This window comes from Hypanus sabinus, chromosome 19 (assembly GCF_030144855.1).
Source record: "Hypanus sabinus isolate sHypSab1 chromosome 19, sHypSab1.hap1, whole genome shotgun sequence".
Classification (NCBI taxonomy): domain Eukaryota; kingdom Metazoa; phylum Chordata; class Chondrichthyes; order Myliobatiformes; family Dasyatidae; genus Hypanus; species Hypanus sabinus.
This window is the reverse complement of record NC_082724.1, coordinates 54953303-54969353: the sequence shown is the minus strand read 5'-3', so window position 1 is coordinate 54969353 and position 16051 is coordinate 54953303. Positions and strand designations below refer to the sequence as shown.

The 16051-nt window shown below is 37.8% G+C and overlaps 1 protein-coding gene across 3 annotated transcripts; it reads left to right on the top strand.

Annotated features, from left to right (window-relative positions):
* The first annotated feature begins 751 nt into the window (after window positions 1-751).
* Window positions 752-12748, top strand: nicn1 (nicolin 1). Of its 3 annotated transcripts, none has more exons than XM_059944439.1 (7): window positions 752-893; window positions 2886-3028; window positions 4332-4517; window positions 6813-6932; window positions 8377-8439; window positions 11562-11681; window positions 12361-12748. In XM_059944439.1, the coding sequence occupies exons 2-7, from the start codon at window positions 2897-2899 to the stop codon at window positions 12400-12402; spliced, it is 663 nt and encodes a 220-aa protein (XP_059800422.1). In that variant the 5' UTR covers window positions 752-893; window positions 2886-2896; the 3' UTR covers window positions 12403-12748. The 3 variants fall into 3 exon arrangements, with proteins under 3 accessions (XP_059800422.1, XP_059800423.1, XP_059800424.1); XM_059944440.1 differs by having other exon boundaries at window positions 755-893; window positions 11577-11681; XM_059944441.1 differs by lacking the exon at window positions 752-893 and having other exon boundaries at window positions 2893-3032.
* Window positions 12749-16051: the final 3303 nt, after the last annotated feature.

Genomic DNA, 16051 nt, shown 5'->3' with positions numbered 1-16051 from the left:
TGTTTTCTTTCTTCCATGGCATTCTGTCCTCTCCTCTTAGATTCCCCCTTCTCCAGCCCTGTATCTTTCACCAACTTCAACCCCCAGTTTCATCTATCACTTCCCTCCCCCATCCTCTAACTCTGACTTATCTTCTTTTCCCGTCCTGATGAAGGGTCTCAGCCTGAAACACCAACTGTACTTGTTTCCATAGCAGCTGCCTGGCCTGCTGAGCTTCTCCAGCATTTTGTGGGCCTTGCTTTGGATTTCCAGCATCTGCAAACTTCCTCTTGTTTGTGACTGCCCTTTTACAGCAGGCAGGTTACATGGAAGGTCTGTATTGCACAGGTAATGCTTGCCAAATTTTGATCTTAGTCATGACTAATTACAGGATACTTTGTGGGGTTCAGCATTAGTCATGTCCGTGTAATACCTCGTTTAATCTCAGCATCTTCCAACACATTTCAATTGAAATTGCGCCAAAGACCTTAACTAGGTATAATTCAATGTTGTATAAACCATGACACTTTTAAAAATATAATTTTAAATAATTCCTATCTGTACGTGCAAAAAGCTGACGACGCCCGAGACGCGAAAAGGAAATATCACGTGGCCGCAGCGGCGCTCGGCCCGCCTCGACCTCGTGCCTGACGTAACCTCTTCCCCGATTGGTGGATCGATGCGTTTGGACTGCAAGCTATCACGTGAGCTTCCTTGAAACGCATCACCCGTCCGCGCTCCTGTTCGCCGCCCGGCTTCTATCACGTGGTCTTTCCCCAGGGCCCGCCTCCTCTCACGTGACATGACGCCATGGTTACGCTTTCCTGGGTTTGTTGGTTCGTCTTGAAACGAATTGTTGTGTACATATAATTGAAAAGCAGTTAAATAGTAAATTCTGAATTAGTAACTCAATGGTAAGATATTTATTTATCATCATATCATCATATTTAAGTAAGCGATTAGTCATCAGTATAATTAATATACCAGCCAATTTTTATTATTTGTTCTAGATGCAATATTACTGAATCTTTCCAATATAAAAACTGCTAGTATAATGTCTACGTTATTAAATGTATTTAATGTTTCTGTCAATTTTGCATAGGGACTAAAATTATTTTGAGGAAAGATCTCAACCGCAATGTCGACTGTCCATTTCCCTCCAATTGACAGCCATGACTGACCCGCTGAGCTACTCCAGCATTTTATATGTCGTTTCAGATTTCCAGAACCTGCAGTCTCCTAAATATGAATGAAGTAGTATTCTAATGTTAAGAATCAGTCCCACATAAATAAAATTCCTCTTACTTTCTTATTTTCCTCAATGTTAGGTACTTGGAGTTAAACCCTGGAAGTAATAATTATAGATGTCAGCTGGTTAAAAGGAGGTGCTGAGTTAAAGATCCACTTTATGAATGATATATAACAGGCACTAACCCCAAAAAAGCAAAAAATATCTCGATCTTGTTTCCCACCTTTGTTCATGAGCCCTGTATTCCTGCACCAGATGTGTTTATTACCGTTGACACCTAGAGTTGGTTGCTTTGCATTAAGATAATTTGTATAGTTTCACCCGAAAGACTGTTTAAAATCCATTAATAGTTGGTACTTTGCAAAAGAACAATTGGAATGATTGCCTTTCAGTGGAAATTGGAGAGAAATCCTATGATGAATGTGGATTTGGGTTAATTGGGACATCAGGACCTGTACATTTTGGCAGCTACCCCAATTAGCTGAAGTTTCATGGAAATAGTTAAAAAGCTATTTAAAAAAAAGGCAAGCTAAGGTTTGACTGAATAACAAATTATGTACTTAAATGAAATACAGGACAAATTAGAACTAACAAAACTACAATACTATAAAACTGTATTAGTTCCTATCAGTTATCAATAGAAGAATTAATCTAGTGTATGCTGTTGTGTTGCTTTGACTGTAAATGAACAAAATCAATGCAGAACCCTGTTGAAAATAATGGACTGTCTTCAAGCGATGCTTTTGACAATTGCATCTTCTAAATCTTCATTTTTATTGTAACATTCTAGATGATTGTTGATACATTCAAATTCTTCATAGTTCCCAACTTGTTGGAGTAGCGAAATTGTTTAATTTTCACTCCCAGTTGTTTCTGGCATCTCTGAGCCTGAATGCTTAAAACTGCAGTAAGAAAACCGTTCTGAATTGTCTTACTGATTATTATTCACCAAATATCAGCGACAAAAATCACTGGTTTTTGAACACAAACATGCAAGTGAAACTATTTTAAAAAATTGTTCACGCTAAGCACGGTGCATGCAAATAAGACTAGTTAGGAACTGTTCAGCAACAGTCTCCTGCCCCAATTAAGCAGCACGGTTTCCCAAATAAACAAAAGGAATCCCAAATATTTTCTCAATTAGTTTTTGTTCTCCAAGAGTTGTGGCTGCCCCAATTAACCAATGGCCCAATGAGCCATAATCCACTGTATATGGAAATCTCACTGCTATAACCATTTGTGCACTGCTACTTTTAATACAGGGATATCTAATACTAGAATACAATTAACTTACTAAAATTTCAATGTAGATTATGTTTGAAATATTTTCTTTAACCATCTTCATATTTTATAAATGTAATATTTTAAAATGTTTCCTGAATTATTTGGAACTTGCGATTCCCGTAATTTAGTGGAAATTAATAAACTGTCGGCATCTCAACCCAAAGCGTTGACTGTTTATATCTGTAGGTGCTGCCTGGCCTGTTGAATTTCTGCAACATTTTGTGTGTGTTGCTCTGGATTTCCAGGATCTGCAGAATTTCTTATGTTTATTAATTCCCATCGTTCTTTTTATGTACAGTTCTATTTCAGGGTTAAGTGCTCCATATTTCAGTGAACATATGGCAATGTCTAACACCAATCTCCTGTTCTACAGACACAATTAAAATGGCAGAGAACTGCATTGCATGTCTCATCAAAAGTCCAGTCGCACTACAGAGTGGGGATTTGAAAACAGATTCTGCAAAGCCTGGTGTGTTTGTAATTGAGGTGACTTTTCCAAAGGAGAGAATTGCTAATGTATGTGAGTTTTGTGCCTTCAATGATCAATTAAAGGACAAAAGTGAGAATGGAAAACTACTAAATTACTATCTATTAAATTGTAGGTATAGGTATTTAATGATACATGCTGTAAAGGGGCTGGTTGGCAAAAGAAGTTACGTAATTATTGGTAAAACCTTCAAGCTTGATGGAGACATTGAGCTGCAGACTCTTTCCAGCCAATGAGCTATTTGTCCCATTGATCCTGTATTTTTGTAAAGATGGCTTTTGGAATAAAGCAGCTGAAATTAATTTTCAGTGGTGGGATATGCATATAAGAAGCACGTTAAGTCAGGGTAGAAGGAGTCCAGTGAGTGGGGCACCTCGTTAGTAGAAGCAATCACAGAGATGGGAATGGCTTATATAAGATAAAGAGAAATCCTAAACCTGTATTTTGCTACTGATCTTGGAGAAAATGGTCAGCAACAACAATGGCATGGATCTCACATCCAGCCATTGGACGCTGATAGGAATCGGTACTCAGAAATCACTGATGTCCGTAGGCAGGGTAAGCAGCCAAGTGCATAAAAAAATTCTGCCATTTACTTTCTGGCTGGCTATTTGCACAGTTATTTAAACATTTAAAAAGATAAAAATTTAAGTTTTAAAATACAGATTAAAGTCATGTGAAAAATATTTCTAAACTTTAAGTTGAATATATTATTTTAAAAGAGTGGAATTTTGACATTTTTCATTTAATGTTGTGAATACATTTCTTTTTTGGTGCCAGAGAGGATTGTTTATGAGCAATTATAGCCTAAACATGTATAAAGTTTGTTTATAATCTTTTGCATGGAAGTGTTGCATTTTAGTATTTTTAACTGCAATGTATTTTAATACCTTGTATTAACTTAGAAGTGGCAGTTGCAGTCAAAAAAAGCAGAATATAATATATTCTGGCATGCTTTGAAATAAAAGGCTGATTATGTCCCAAAATCTACACTGTTAAGGGTGAAAACCTTCTCCATTTTTAGAAATGCTTCCTTTTAATGCAGAGCATACACTTTGTGCTACATTTGTCTATAATGGTTGAAGAACTGTTTTTCTGTTATAGTTATTTTATTGTTGCAAGCAGTCTGAATCTCATTTAACTGATTAGCTTAGACATGCTATTTTTCTTTCGAAATATTTTAATCCATTCCAAATTTACCATGTTTATTAATTTTAATGTATCTTTTGTTTCAATTTTATTTTATTATTTCCATCTACTTATTTGAACTGCTTATTATTTCAGCTTTTCAGTTATTTGTAACTCTACTTTATATTGCTGTTCACTGACCAGATAAAGAAAATCACATTTAAGAATTATTATACTGCTTTCTTAACAATACGCCTTCAACAACGAGTGTCTGTAGCATCTGAGAAAACTCAGCTGAAGTGGAAAACATCCTTACGCAACATGTGCCTGATGCCCAGTCCTCACACTGAGAGTGGATCGCAGGAATACTTTTCCATCTACAGACATCAGGTCAGGTTAGACTTCGTCTCTTCTCTTAATGGAATAAATGTATGCATTTAAAAAAAAGTCTTTCCTGCTTTATTCTTCTATCCACAATCAAATGAGATAAATCCTTAAATTGATTACCATTTTAATTTGGCTTATGTTTGAAAATGAGTGTTCCATTTCCTTCATCCCAATATATCTTCCATTACCTCTTATTATTCCTTCCCATGCCTTGTGGAGAATCGGGCGGCAACCTTGCTGTTCCTTCCATTACCATTGGATAGCTATAGTTGTTCATGAGATAATTGAAAGACTCCAGATTTAAGCATTATTACATAATAACTCCACAGACACTAGGGCTACCTGAACACATTACTTGTAAGTTTTTCAGGAAAATAATTACATTAGGAACAGCTGTCTAGAATAAATTACATTAACATCCATTAATCATAATTCTCTGCTTTTGGTGACTAGTTTGCAAGGTGATTCAAAGGAGAGTTTTTAACTGTAACTGGTTATAAAGTATTCATTGAATGGCTCTGACGATAACATCCTAGAGGCTTGCAGCATGGAAATAGGCTCTTCAGCCCAACTCCTCCATGCCATGCTGACTGAGCTGCCCAGTGAACTAGATGCATCTGCACATGTTTGCCCAATTGCACTCTATACCTCTACTATCTCTGCACTTATCTAGATGGCTTTTAAGCATCACTAATAAACCCACCTCAATCACTATTTCTGGCAGCTCATTCCATATGCACACCAGCTGCCCGAATGCCCCTTTTAAATCTGTTGTCTTTGATCTTAAACTTATGCCCTGTTGTTTTTGGCATCACCTGCCTAGGGAAAAAGATGATGTGTTTTCACCCTGTTTATGCCCTTCATGACCCTGTATCCCTCTCTCATGTAGCCCCTCAATCTCTGACTTTCTGGGTAATAAAGTCCTAGTCTGTGCAACCTCTCCTTAAAACTCAGACTCCCAAGGCCTGGTAACATTCTGGCAAATCTTTTCTGCACTCTTTCTAGTTCAACATCTCTCCTATAACAGGTGACCAAAGCCATTCACAATACCCAAGTGCAGCCTCTATTCCTTATTTAGCATTAGAAGGGGATCATTTCCTCTGGAATGCACAGGTTTACTCTTCCCTTTCCATCAAAGTCATTCTTTCTCCCATGGTACTTCTTAGTTGAACGGCAAGAAATGCCACATCTGACCTCTTCTCTCTTCCTTCCCCAGCATCCAAATTTCCAAATGAACCAACCCAGTATAACCAGTATGAGCTCATCTACACTAGGGAGATGTAACAAGGATTAAATATCTTCTGGAGTGCAACCTTTCAGTACTTAATGATGGCCATGAGCTTCCACTTACTTGTTGCTTTAACTCTGCTTCATTCTTGTTCTGATCTTTGCCCTGAAATTCCTGCTGTGCTCTGTTGATGTTTAATGTATGTTCAATGAATAACACTTGACCTTCCAGCTGGAAATTACAGCCTTCTAACTTCAAGAAAGTGGGATTAATGTAATGCTGTAAATAGATGGTTGATAGTCAGCATGGTCCAAAATGCTTCTTTCCATGCTCTATGACTAAGAATGAATTCAGATAATTAGCATTTCCATAATTTTTATTTCAGATTTCCTGCATTCATTTGCTGCATTTTGTTAACTATTCAGCTTTACACTTCCTCCAGGCACATTTCCTCTGCTGTACGCTGTCTTGTCACTTGATCTCCTTTGACTTCTTTCCTATCACAGACTTTGCTTTGTGTACTTTCAGAAGCTTTCTCTGTATCGTAAAACTAATTCCATCTCTAGTTCCAGGATAGTAATGTAATATTCATTGTGTTTCTGCCTCTGTAGTTACTGCCTGGCCTGCTTTGCATTTCCATTATTTCCTGTCATTTTGGATTTCTAGCACCTGCTTTTTGTGTTTTGCTTTGTGGTTTCTCTAATAATGAGCTACTTTACGTCTGTTCAAAAGTTCAAAATAAATTTATTATCAAAGTACATACGTCACTATATACAACACTAAGATTCATTTTCTTGTGGGCTTCCACAGTAGATACAAAAGAAGTACAGTATAATCAATGAAGGACTACACACACAGACTGACAAGATGTGAACTAAAAATATTTTGGTGGTAAAAACTTGTCATAGCTTTTGGATGTTTAATGCCGACTGTGATATTAGGAGCAGATGGGAAAGCAGGTGCACCTTTGGTGTTTGTAGGATGTGCTAGAATTTCTCTGCTGCAGGTAAACAGTAATATAAGCACAACTTGTAAATTAACTTACAGCATGTATTGGGCTTCAATCATAGATGCTATTTGAACCAAATGATGTAATAACCATGCGGCTGATCCTCCGACAGCCATCTCCAGTCTGGCTGAACTTTACATTGGAAGATATCAAAGTATATGAGTGCAATCACAACAAGGATGTAAGTATCAGTATGGAGCATCTTTCAGAATACCGTAAATAGTTGTTCCTATGTTGTACGCCTAACAATGAATTCAGATGATTAGTATTTCCATCATTTTTATTTCAGGTTTCCAGCGTGCTAAAACAAGTTGTAAATATTCATAATGTCTTGCAAAAATGATTAGTATAATGTCATTACAGTATATTGTTTCACAATAATGTAAGTGGTAAAAGGGAGTTTAATTAGATCACTCCCAGGAAATGCTTCTCATAAACTGACTCTGTTCTGCCACAGAGGGAGAATGTTATCTCAGATCTGGCTTGAGAGACCTAGTTTACACCTATTCCTGACGCGTGGGATGCCTTATTGTTAGACATTATTTTGGAATCCTGCTAAAATACAACTTCATAAAATTTGTGAGCTACACTCAGTCTTCGTTATCCACTAACTTACTCTCCACAGATGTGTACCTGCACCTGTCCTCATCATGAACTTTTTTTCCCTAACATATTTATATACATACAGGTTCGGGAATCAGGGAATACAGATAGCCTTAATTCTTTGGGAGTGGCATCACAGGTCGACAGGGTCAAAAAGAGATCTTTTGGCACTTCGGCCTTCGTAAATCAGAGTACTGAATATAGGAGATGGGTTGTTATGTTGAAATTCTATAAGACATTAGTCAGGGCAGATTCGGAGTATTGTGGGCTGTTCTGGTCACCTTCCTACAGGGAAAAATATCAATAAGATTGAAAGAGTCAAGAGAAATTTTACAAGAATGTTGCTGAGACTTGAGGACCTCAGTTATAGGAAAGGGTTGAATGGGTCAGCACTTTACTCCTTGGAATGTAGGAGAGTGAGGGGAGACTTGATAGAGGTATGGAAAATTTTGAGGGGCATTGATAGGGTAAATTCAAGCAGACATTTTTTTCCACTGAGGTTGGATGACATTAGAACTAGAGGTCATAGATTAAAGGTCAATGATGCAATACTTAAGGGAAACCTGTGGGGGGGGGGGGGAGCTTTTTCATTTCAGAGGGTAGTGCGAGTGTTTAACAAGCCACCAGCAGAAGTAGTGGGTTCAGGTTTGATTGCAACATTTAAGAGAAGTTTGGATAAGTGTATAAATAGGGCTGTGGTCCAGGTGTAGGTTGATAGAAGTAGGATAACAGTTTAGCACAGACTAAATGAGACAAGGAGCCTGTTTCATTGCTGTAGTACTCTGTAACTCTGAAAGTGACCGGCACACGATTTAAACTTGCTTCAAATTATTTATTTTGTATCTGTACTTGTTATATTAAATGAACTATTATTGGAATTTTTTCTTGTAAATTGCTTATTTCAAAGGTAAATGGAATTGGACATGGGGAATTTGTAGGATGAGTTAAAAAGGTTCACTTTGTGCACCAACTAAATAAAATTAAATGACAATTGATGATTTGCAAGTATTGTATTTTTTCAGAAAGATCAGGGACCATGGCTTTCTAAGCTTACTCCGCTGGAACAACCTTTGAACTTATTTGAAGTGAGTGCAATGTTTATTTTTACACCTACAAATTGTACAGGTCTTTGCAGCTTTCAAAAGTGAAAAGAGACTTTCCACCAAAATTCTAACATTCTCTGTTCTGATGTCCATGATCCTTCCCATCCACTTTCTATATTTCAAATTTTAATAATCTTCCTTATTTATGGGAACTTGCAATAGCTAAGTAGAGATTAATCTTTCTCAATGCTTATTACACCTGTACATTCATTTTATCAAATAATTGGTGCACAAGGAACTTTGGGTGCCTCTGACAACCAAAACCTTTCAATCTCCCACAATAAAAACAGACAATGTTGGAATCATTCAGCAGGTCAGACAGCGTGTATGGAAGGAGAATCAGTTACCACTTCAGACTTCACCAAAACTAGAAAAGAGAAACAGGTTCATCTTTCAATCTCCCACCAATTTAAAAGTACATTTCTATTTTCCCATGTGACTGACCCGACATTTTTCCACATAAAGTGTTCCATCTCTCGTTGCTCATTCATTAGCTTGTCTGCATCTTTGCAAGCCGCATCTATCCAGTTTTATACTATCAGCTCATCCAAATCATTGATATCAATTGTAAAAAGGATCTATAATTGCATTATTCATTAATCCAACTTCCTACTCTGAACATAATACGTATGTTCCTGCTATGTTCTCCGTCTGTTAAAGAATTCTCATTCTACGTCAATTTATTTAACCCTCCCACTCCCACTGAAATCTAAGATGGTTTAATAACCCCGTGTTCTCAGCCTTTCCCTTCTCGTCTTCACATTTCTCCTCTCTTTCTTGCAACTGATTATTTTAAAGATAAAAGACTAGCTTTACTTGTTCATCCCGTGTACATCGAAATGTACAGTGAAATGGATCATTTATGTCGGATAAATGATAAACACTGGGCAGCCTGCAAGTGTCACTATGCTTCTTGCGGCAACATAGCATGTCCACTAATCCTAACAGTAACCATATGTCTTTTGGAACATGGGAGGAAACTGGAGTACCAGGGGAATCCCATGTGGTCATGGGGAGAATTTCTTGTGTACGGCAGCAGGAATTGAACCACAATCTTACAGCTGGTGCTGTAACAGTGATACTCCAACTGCTATGCTACTGTACTATCACGTCCCATGATGCAGTCAACATGGATTTTTAGCAAGATATTTTAAAAGATTCCATGTGCCAGACTTGTCATAAAATATATAAGCCGATGGGACCCAGGGGAACATTTGGCAAATTAGCTTGGTGATAAGATACAATGGATGAAAGTTGATAGGTGTTTACATGACTGAAGTACTGTTAACAATAGAATTCCTCTGAGCTCAGCATTCAGTCTCAAGTCTTGTCATATTTCTTAATGTTTTTGATTTCATTTGTTTGGGAAATAATAAAGAACAGAATAAGTATGTGTGGTTAATTGAAGAGGGAAGAAATGGACTGCAGGAAAGTATGGATGCTCACGCTGTTTTGAAAAGTAACATTAAATTTAATACTGAGAAATGAGGTAATAGATTTGGGCAGGTGCAAGAAGGCATGGGAATACATGATGTGTAGGAGGTTATTGAGTGATATGTAGAAACACAGGGCCCTTGGGGTGCATGTCCAAAGAACTTTAAAGGGTAGCAGGACAGAGAATAGTAAATAAGGGGAGGAGCAGGCCACTGCACCCCTTCCTGCCAGTCAGTGTGATCATGAATGATCCAACTTAGGCCTCATCTCCTCTTCAAATCCTTAATTTTTAAAAAATGTATCTACTTTCTCTTCAAATACCCTCCTGTGATCCAGCCGTCACAACTATAGGGTAGAGAATTCCAAAGATTCACCACTTGGCAAGAAGTTTCTACACATCTCAGTTTTAAATCACGACACCATAAACCTGTAACCATGTCCCTTCCTCTGTGATTCTCCCACAAGCGGAAACCTCTCAATATCTATCTGTCAAAACCCTTTAGGATTTTGTAAATCTTTTTTCAGTTCAAGAATATAGATCTAATTTCTTTAACTGTTAACAGTAGAGAACCCCTCTCATTCCAGAAATTAGCAGTGAATCTCTTAGATTTCCTCCAATACTAGTACATCCTTTTTTTTAAAGAAACAAGGGGCCTAAAACTCTACACAGTACTCCAGGTGTGGCCTTGTCAACACCCTGTACAATCGGAATGGTGTTTCATTATTTCTAAAACACCATCAGTCATTCAGTAAAGGCCATTATACCATTTGCCTTCCTAACCAGACTGCTGACTTTTTGTGATTCATGCACGAGAACATCTAGACTCATCTGTATATCCCTCATCTGAACTGGTTGGGAGCAAAGAGTGAATGGGAGGAGGTAGCAGTGTGTATAGAAGATGAGCTAGCAGACAGACAGGTATAAGTGGCCTTTTAGCTGGTTTGTAAGATGTAATGGGTAGTGTGCCACAATATGTTATAATTTGGAAAGAAACTGAATACAGAAGTGTGGAGATTATATTTTAGTTCTTATAGGCATGGGTAAGACCACATCTGGGGTATTGTACATGTTGGTCTTGTGTAGAGAAAATATTCATGGTTTGGTAACTGTTCAGAGAAACTTTGCAGGACATAACATGGATGTTAGCTTGTATTTTGAGTGAAGGTCAGACAGGTTTGACTTGTTTAGAAAACTAAGAGGTCTTGATTGAAATGACAGGATAATGGGGAGTTTTGACAGGGTGGTTGTGAAGAGGTTGTTCTCAATTGTGGAATAATCTAGAACAAGGTGTTGCCCACTTAAGACTGATGACATTAAATTTTATTGTCAAAGGGCTGAGAGTCATTAAAAATGCTGGAAGTAGAACTTTGAATATTTCTAAGGCAGTAATAGGTGGATTGATAAATAAAGAAATGAAAGGTTACTGTTGGCATACATAAACATGAAGAAATGTTATATTCAGATCAGTCATAATTTTAATAAGTGGTGGAACAGGCATGAGAGACAGAGTGGCCTATTCCTACAGCTAATTGCAGTGTGCATATTTGGAGTTTACGTGGAATTTGTGGCAGACTAAAGAGGTGAGAAGATACTGGTATGAACTGACAACATAATTTTCACAAAATTATAATCTGATACAAGGATGTCCTTCTACTTTATCTTCAATTAGATGTACTTTTTACAGGGATTACCAGACCCTGATGCAGTAGCTTCTAGTATGCAGCAGATGTGGGTGTTAACCGAAATGGTCCAGAACAATTCAGCCACTGCCCGTGTGGGACGCTTTGATGTAAGTATCATTATTCTTTTGTTGCAATTTAGCAATAAGTAGAATGGAAAATGAGTTGAAGATTAGCAGGCAAATGTAAATAAATGCACTTCCTAAGAGAAGGCAGTCTTAATAAAGTGTTTAAAATTGAACCTCGAGTCGTTCCCTTTGGCCTGACAAGAAAGATGGGGAAGGAATCAGTTTAAATCAGAAGATCACTGATTTAATTGTGCTGAATTAGCCAAGATCAATTAACAAATTGATTAACTGTAACTCTCTTCATTCCTGACTCGTGATTAGTAACCTTTGTCCATTATTGAAAGTCCTTGTGGGAAACTGTCTGTCCACTAAAGTTGTCGATCCTTCCATTGATGAGTAAAATGATACTCGTTGTTGGAATTAAAGTCGGACAGTCAGAAGGATTTCCGGGATTGCGATGTGATTTTCAGTGTCACTGGATGTCATGTGAAAATGAACATGGGACATGTTGCATAGAACACAAACAAGCATACAATCACTGTCTAGTATCATACAAAACGTATCCGCAAATACAATAAAAGAAGTTGATATAATAGCTATAGAAAACTAGTTCAGGAAAATGAGAGAGATTTTTAAAAGAGGGGAAAAAACAACAGTGAATTAAAATTCATTCAAAGAATGAAAGAGCCATGATCACTCTATTTCTTATGCTTGTCCGTAGGTGGATGGTTCCTATGATGTCAACATGTTATCCTACATCTGAGTGGTTCTTCCGTCTGTGCTGTTCCCTCTGAGGATCAGAGCATTGAAAGCACCTTCATTTGTGGCTGCATGCAGGTCTGAATGGCAAGTTGTTCGTGCCTCAACCGCAAACAGAACTGAAACCTGAGCTGAGTTCATTTCATAGTATTGCTGTAATAACTCCACTATTGTTTTATATGTACAAAGTTAATAAATGTCTTATTGTAAATGTACACTATTGTAAATACAACAGTTGTTAAGGTATGTATTATTTTTCATTTTGGTTGGACCCGATTGCTAGAGCTACGAATGTTCACCTCAATTGTGAATTTAATTATCAAAATAAACTTTTCAAAACATGCATTGCAAAAATATTTGACGTTGCATCAACTTATTACAGCCAGCATAAGTGGCGCCACTTGTGGACTGCCCCCAGCTCATGCTTGTCTGTGTTGCTTGTTAGCCCAAATGACACATTTCACTGCATGTACTGTTACATACCCCGTAACTGGGTCACTTACCAGCAAAAATAGAGCGGTCCGTTGAAGTCTGATGGTACCATTTTAACAGTATTTATTGGTAAAAATAAACAAAAATAACATCAATGCAAACATACAGATACTATACGTCATCAATACTAGATCAAAAGGTGCGGGTATAATAATAATAATCAATAAAAAATAGCTCTATCATTGTCTAGGGGATAATGTATTGTCCGATGGAAATATAAAAGTCACTTTAGTTCATTCAGGCTGCAGCCTTTGGTTGGATTCGAGAGAGAGATTTTGGAACTTGCCAGAGTTTCCTTTTTTATGATGTCGATCCCTCGAAATGTCGTTGGTGTCCTTTTCCTTTTAGCTAAACCATTCTTCCGTGGTCAGTCCCGCCAATCCCAGGCAACGGGAAAGGACGCACGCGGGCCCCACCGGCTGTCGCTATTAAATGCTGTCACGGGATTTCTAGCGTTTCTCCTGGTGCGTCTGAAGTGGTTGTTCCCCAGATCCTCTTTTATCCTTACTCAGATGTCAATCAGGTTGGGATGGAGCCATCCCTCAACCAGCCCACTTTGGTCATTCCCTGAGGGCTTCAATGAATAGTACAGTACTCAATACACAATTCTGTAACCCAGAGACAATGGCTGTTATCCATGGCTTTGTCTTTCGGAGGCCCAGGACACATTGCAAACCTTGAGGATCCTGCGTGTCTCTCTCTCTCTCATTTCCTGGGTCCCAGACCTGAATTAATAGCGATCTTGCGATTCTCAAAAAGGAGGGGGCTACTTTGTACCCTTCGGCCCCTCAGAGTTGTGGCACATTCGTAACAGTACATATGATTTTAAAAAATATATAAATATTAATCTAAACACTAGTTTTAATCTCCCATCAAGTAACCTTCTAAAGTAGGAAGCAAAAATAACTAAAAGAAAATCTGGGGAAGATTGACTAAGTGAGAGAATCAAAATAGAATACAAAGTAGTGGCGAATAATCTTCCACTGTATCTCATCTTTGCACAATGCTGCAACAGGATTGTTTGAATACCAGATTGTAAAAGGAATGTTTAATTCTGTGTTTCACTAATGTAATATTTACTCCATTTTTGCAATGGAGAACACTGATAAGGTCAGTCCAATAATTTCAACCTCAACACATCTTGGATTGTTAGTTGATTACAAGTTATTGTTTACTTTGATAGAGTGTTGGGCTAAGCTTCATAACTTAAAGTGTACTCAGCAAGAGTACGCACTGCTAGCTCCACTAATAGAAAATTAGTCAGTTGTTCCACAGATCTCCCTCCTGGCACTTATCCTTGTAAACGGAACAAGTGCTACACCTGCCCTTACACTTCCTCCCTCACCACCATTCAGGGCCCCAGACAGTCCTTCCAGGTGAGGTAACACTTCACCTGTGAGTCGGCTGGTGTGGTATACTGCGCCCTGTGCTCCCACTGTGGCCTTTTATATATTGGTGAGACCCGATGCAGACTGGGAGACCGTTTCGCTGAACACCTACGCTCAATCCGCCAGAAAAAGCAGGATCTCCCAGTGGCCACACATTTTAATTCCACATCCCATTCCCATTCTGATATGTCTATCCATGGCCTCCTCTATTGTCAAAATGAATCCAAACTCAGGTTGGAGGAACAACACCTTATATACTGGCTGGGTAGCCTCCAAACTGATGGCATGAACATTGACTTCTCTAACTTCTATTAATGCCCCTCCTCCCTTTCTTACCCCATCCCTGACATACTTAGTTGTTTGCCTGTTCTCCATCTCCCTCTGGTGCTTCCCCCCTCCCCCTTTCTTTCTCCTGAGGCCTCCCGTCCCATGATCCTTTCCCTTCTCCAGCTCTGTATCACTTTCACCAATCGCCTTTCCAGCTCTTAGCTTCATCCCACCCCCTCCGGTCTTCTATCATTTCGCATTTCCCTCTCCCCCCACTACTTTCAAATCTCTTACTACCTTTCCTTTCGGTTAGTCCTGACGAAGGGTCTTGGCCTGAAACGTCAACAGCACTTCTCCTTATAGATGCTGCCTGGCCTGCTGCGTTCCACCAGCATTTTGTGTGAGTGGTCAAGAGAAGTAGGATTAAGGGGAATTGATGATTATCATTGCAACATGTTAAGGTTTGAGACAAAATTTAAGTACACAAGTTGTCACAGCATAGATTTTAAGAAAATGTGAAAGGAAAGGAGAAACAAACTGGAAGATTTTGGACATAAAGTGAGAGTTATTAAGGGTTACATTCAGATATAAAAGGAGCGAAAATTACTAAATTAATCAAATTTAAATTAAAACTTTGAGGTTTAAAGTTGAAGAGAAGTCATTGGCAGTTTTTGGTACATTCATTAGATGTAAGAACTGTTTCAGAGTCTATGGATTGCTAATGTGATTCCTATAGTTTAAGGAAATAAAACAATACAAGGGAACTTAATTTAGCTGAGCATATCTGATAGGAAAGTTAATACATTGTCGTTACAAGGTTATATTTTTAGTTTATTTCTTTTCTTTATAGAATTCAACATGGATTTCAAATTTAGTCATGTTTGACAAAGTTTGTATTATTATTTGTAAAGGTTAAAGTGCATAAACATGAGCAGTATACAAGCTGTCCCAGGGTAATGAACAGGTTCTATTTTGTAGACATCATGTTAATTTTGTCTGAAAATATACCAAAATCATACTATAGTAACCATACTTCCTCAATATTGTAAAGTACCAAAGATTGACAAGAAAGAGCAATTAGTAATAGTGAAGAGAGGGTAAACATAGGAATGAACATGTGTTAGACTTTTGAATTTAATATTATGGGAAGCTTGTTGGTATTGTGTCCATGGCTGGGCATTCTCAACTCAAAGACAGTATATTATAATAGATGTATATGAATAAAATTCAGGATATTTGAAGTTAGAAGCAAGAATGAGAATGAATGTCAAGTTGGCTGCAGAGTAAAAAATGAAGCAGTTCAAAGTAGAGTAGTAAAAGCTGGGATATAGTTTTCCCACAAGCACCATTTCGTTACTATTTGCTGAGAATGAAAACATAGCTTCAAGTATGCTAGTGATAACATATTTGGAAATAATGCACAATGCTTTGTAGATACATTCAAAAAATCCTACTTCAATATATTTTAAATTTAGAAAATGAGACAGTAAAATGTGAAAATAATTG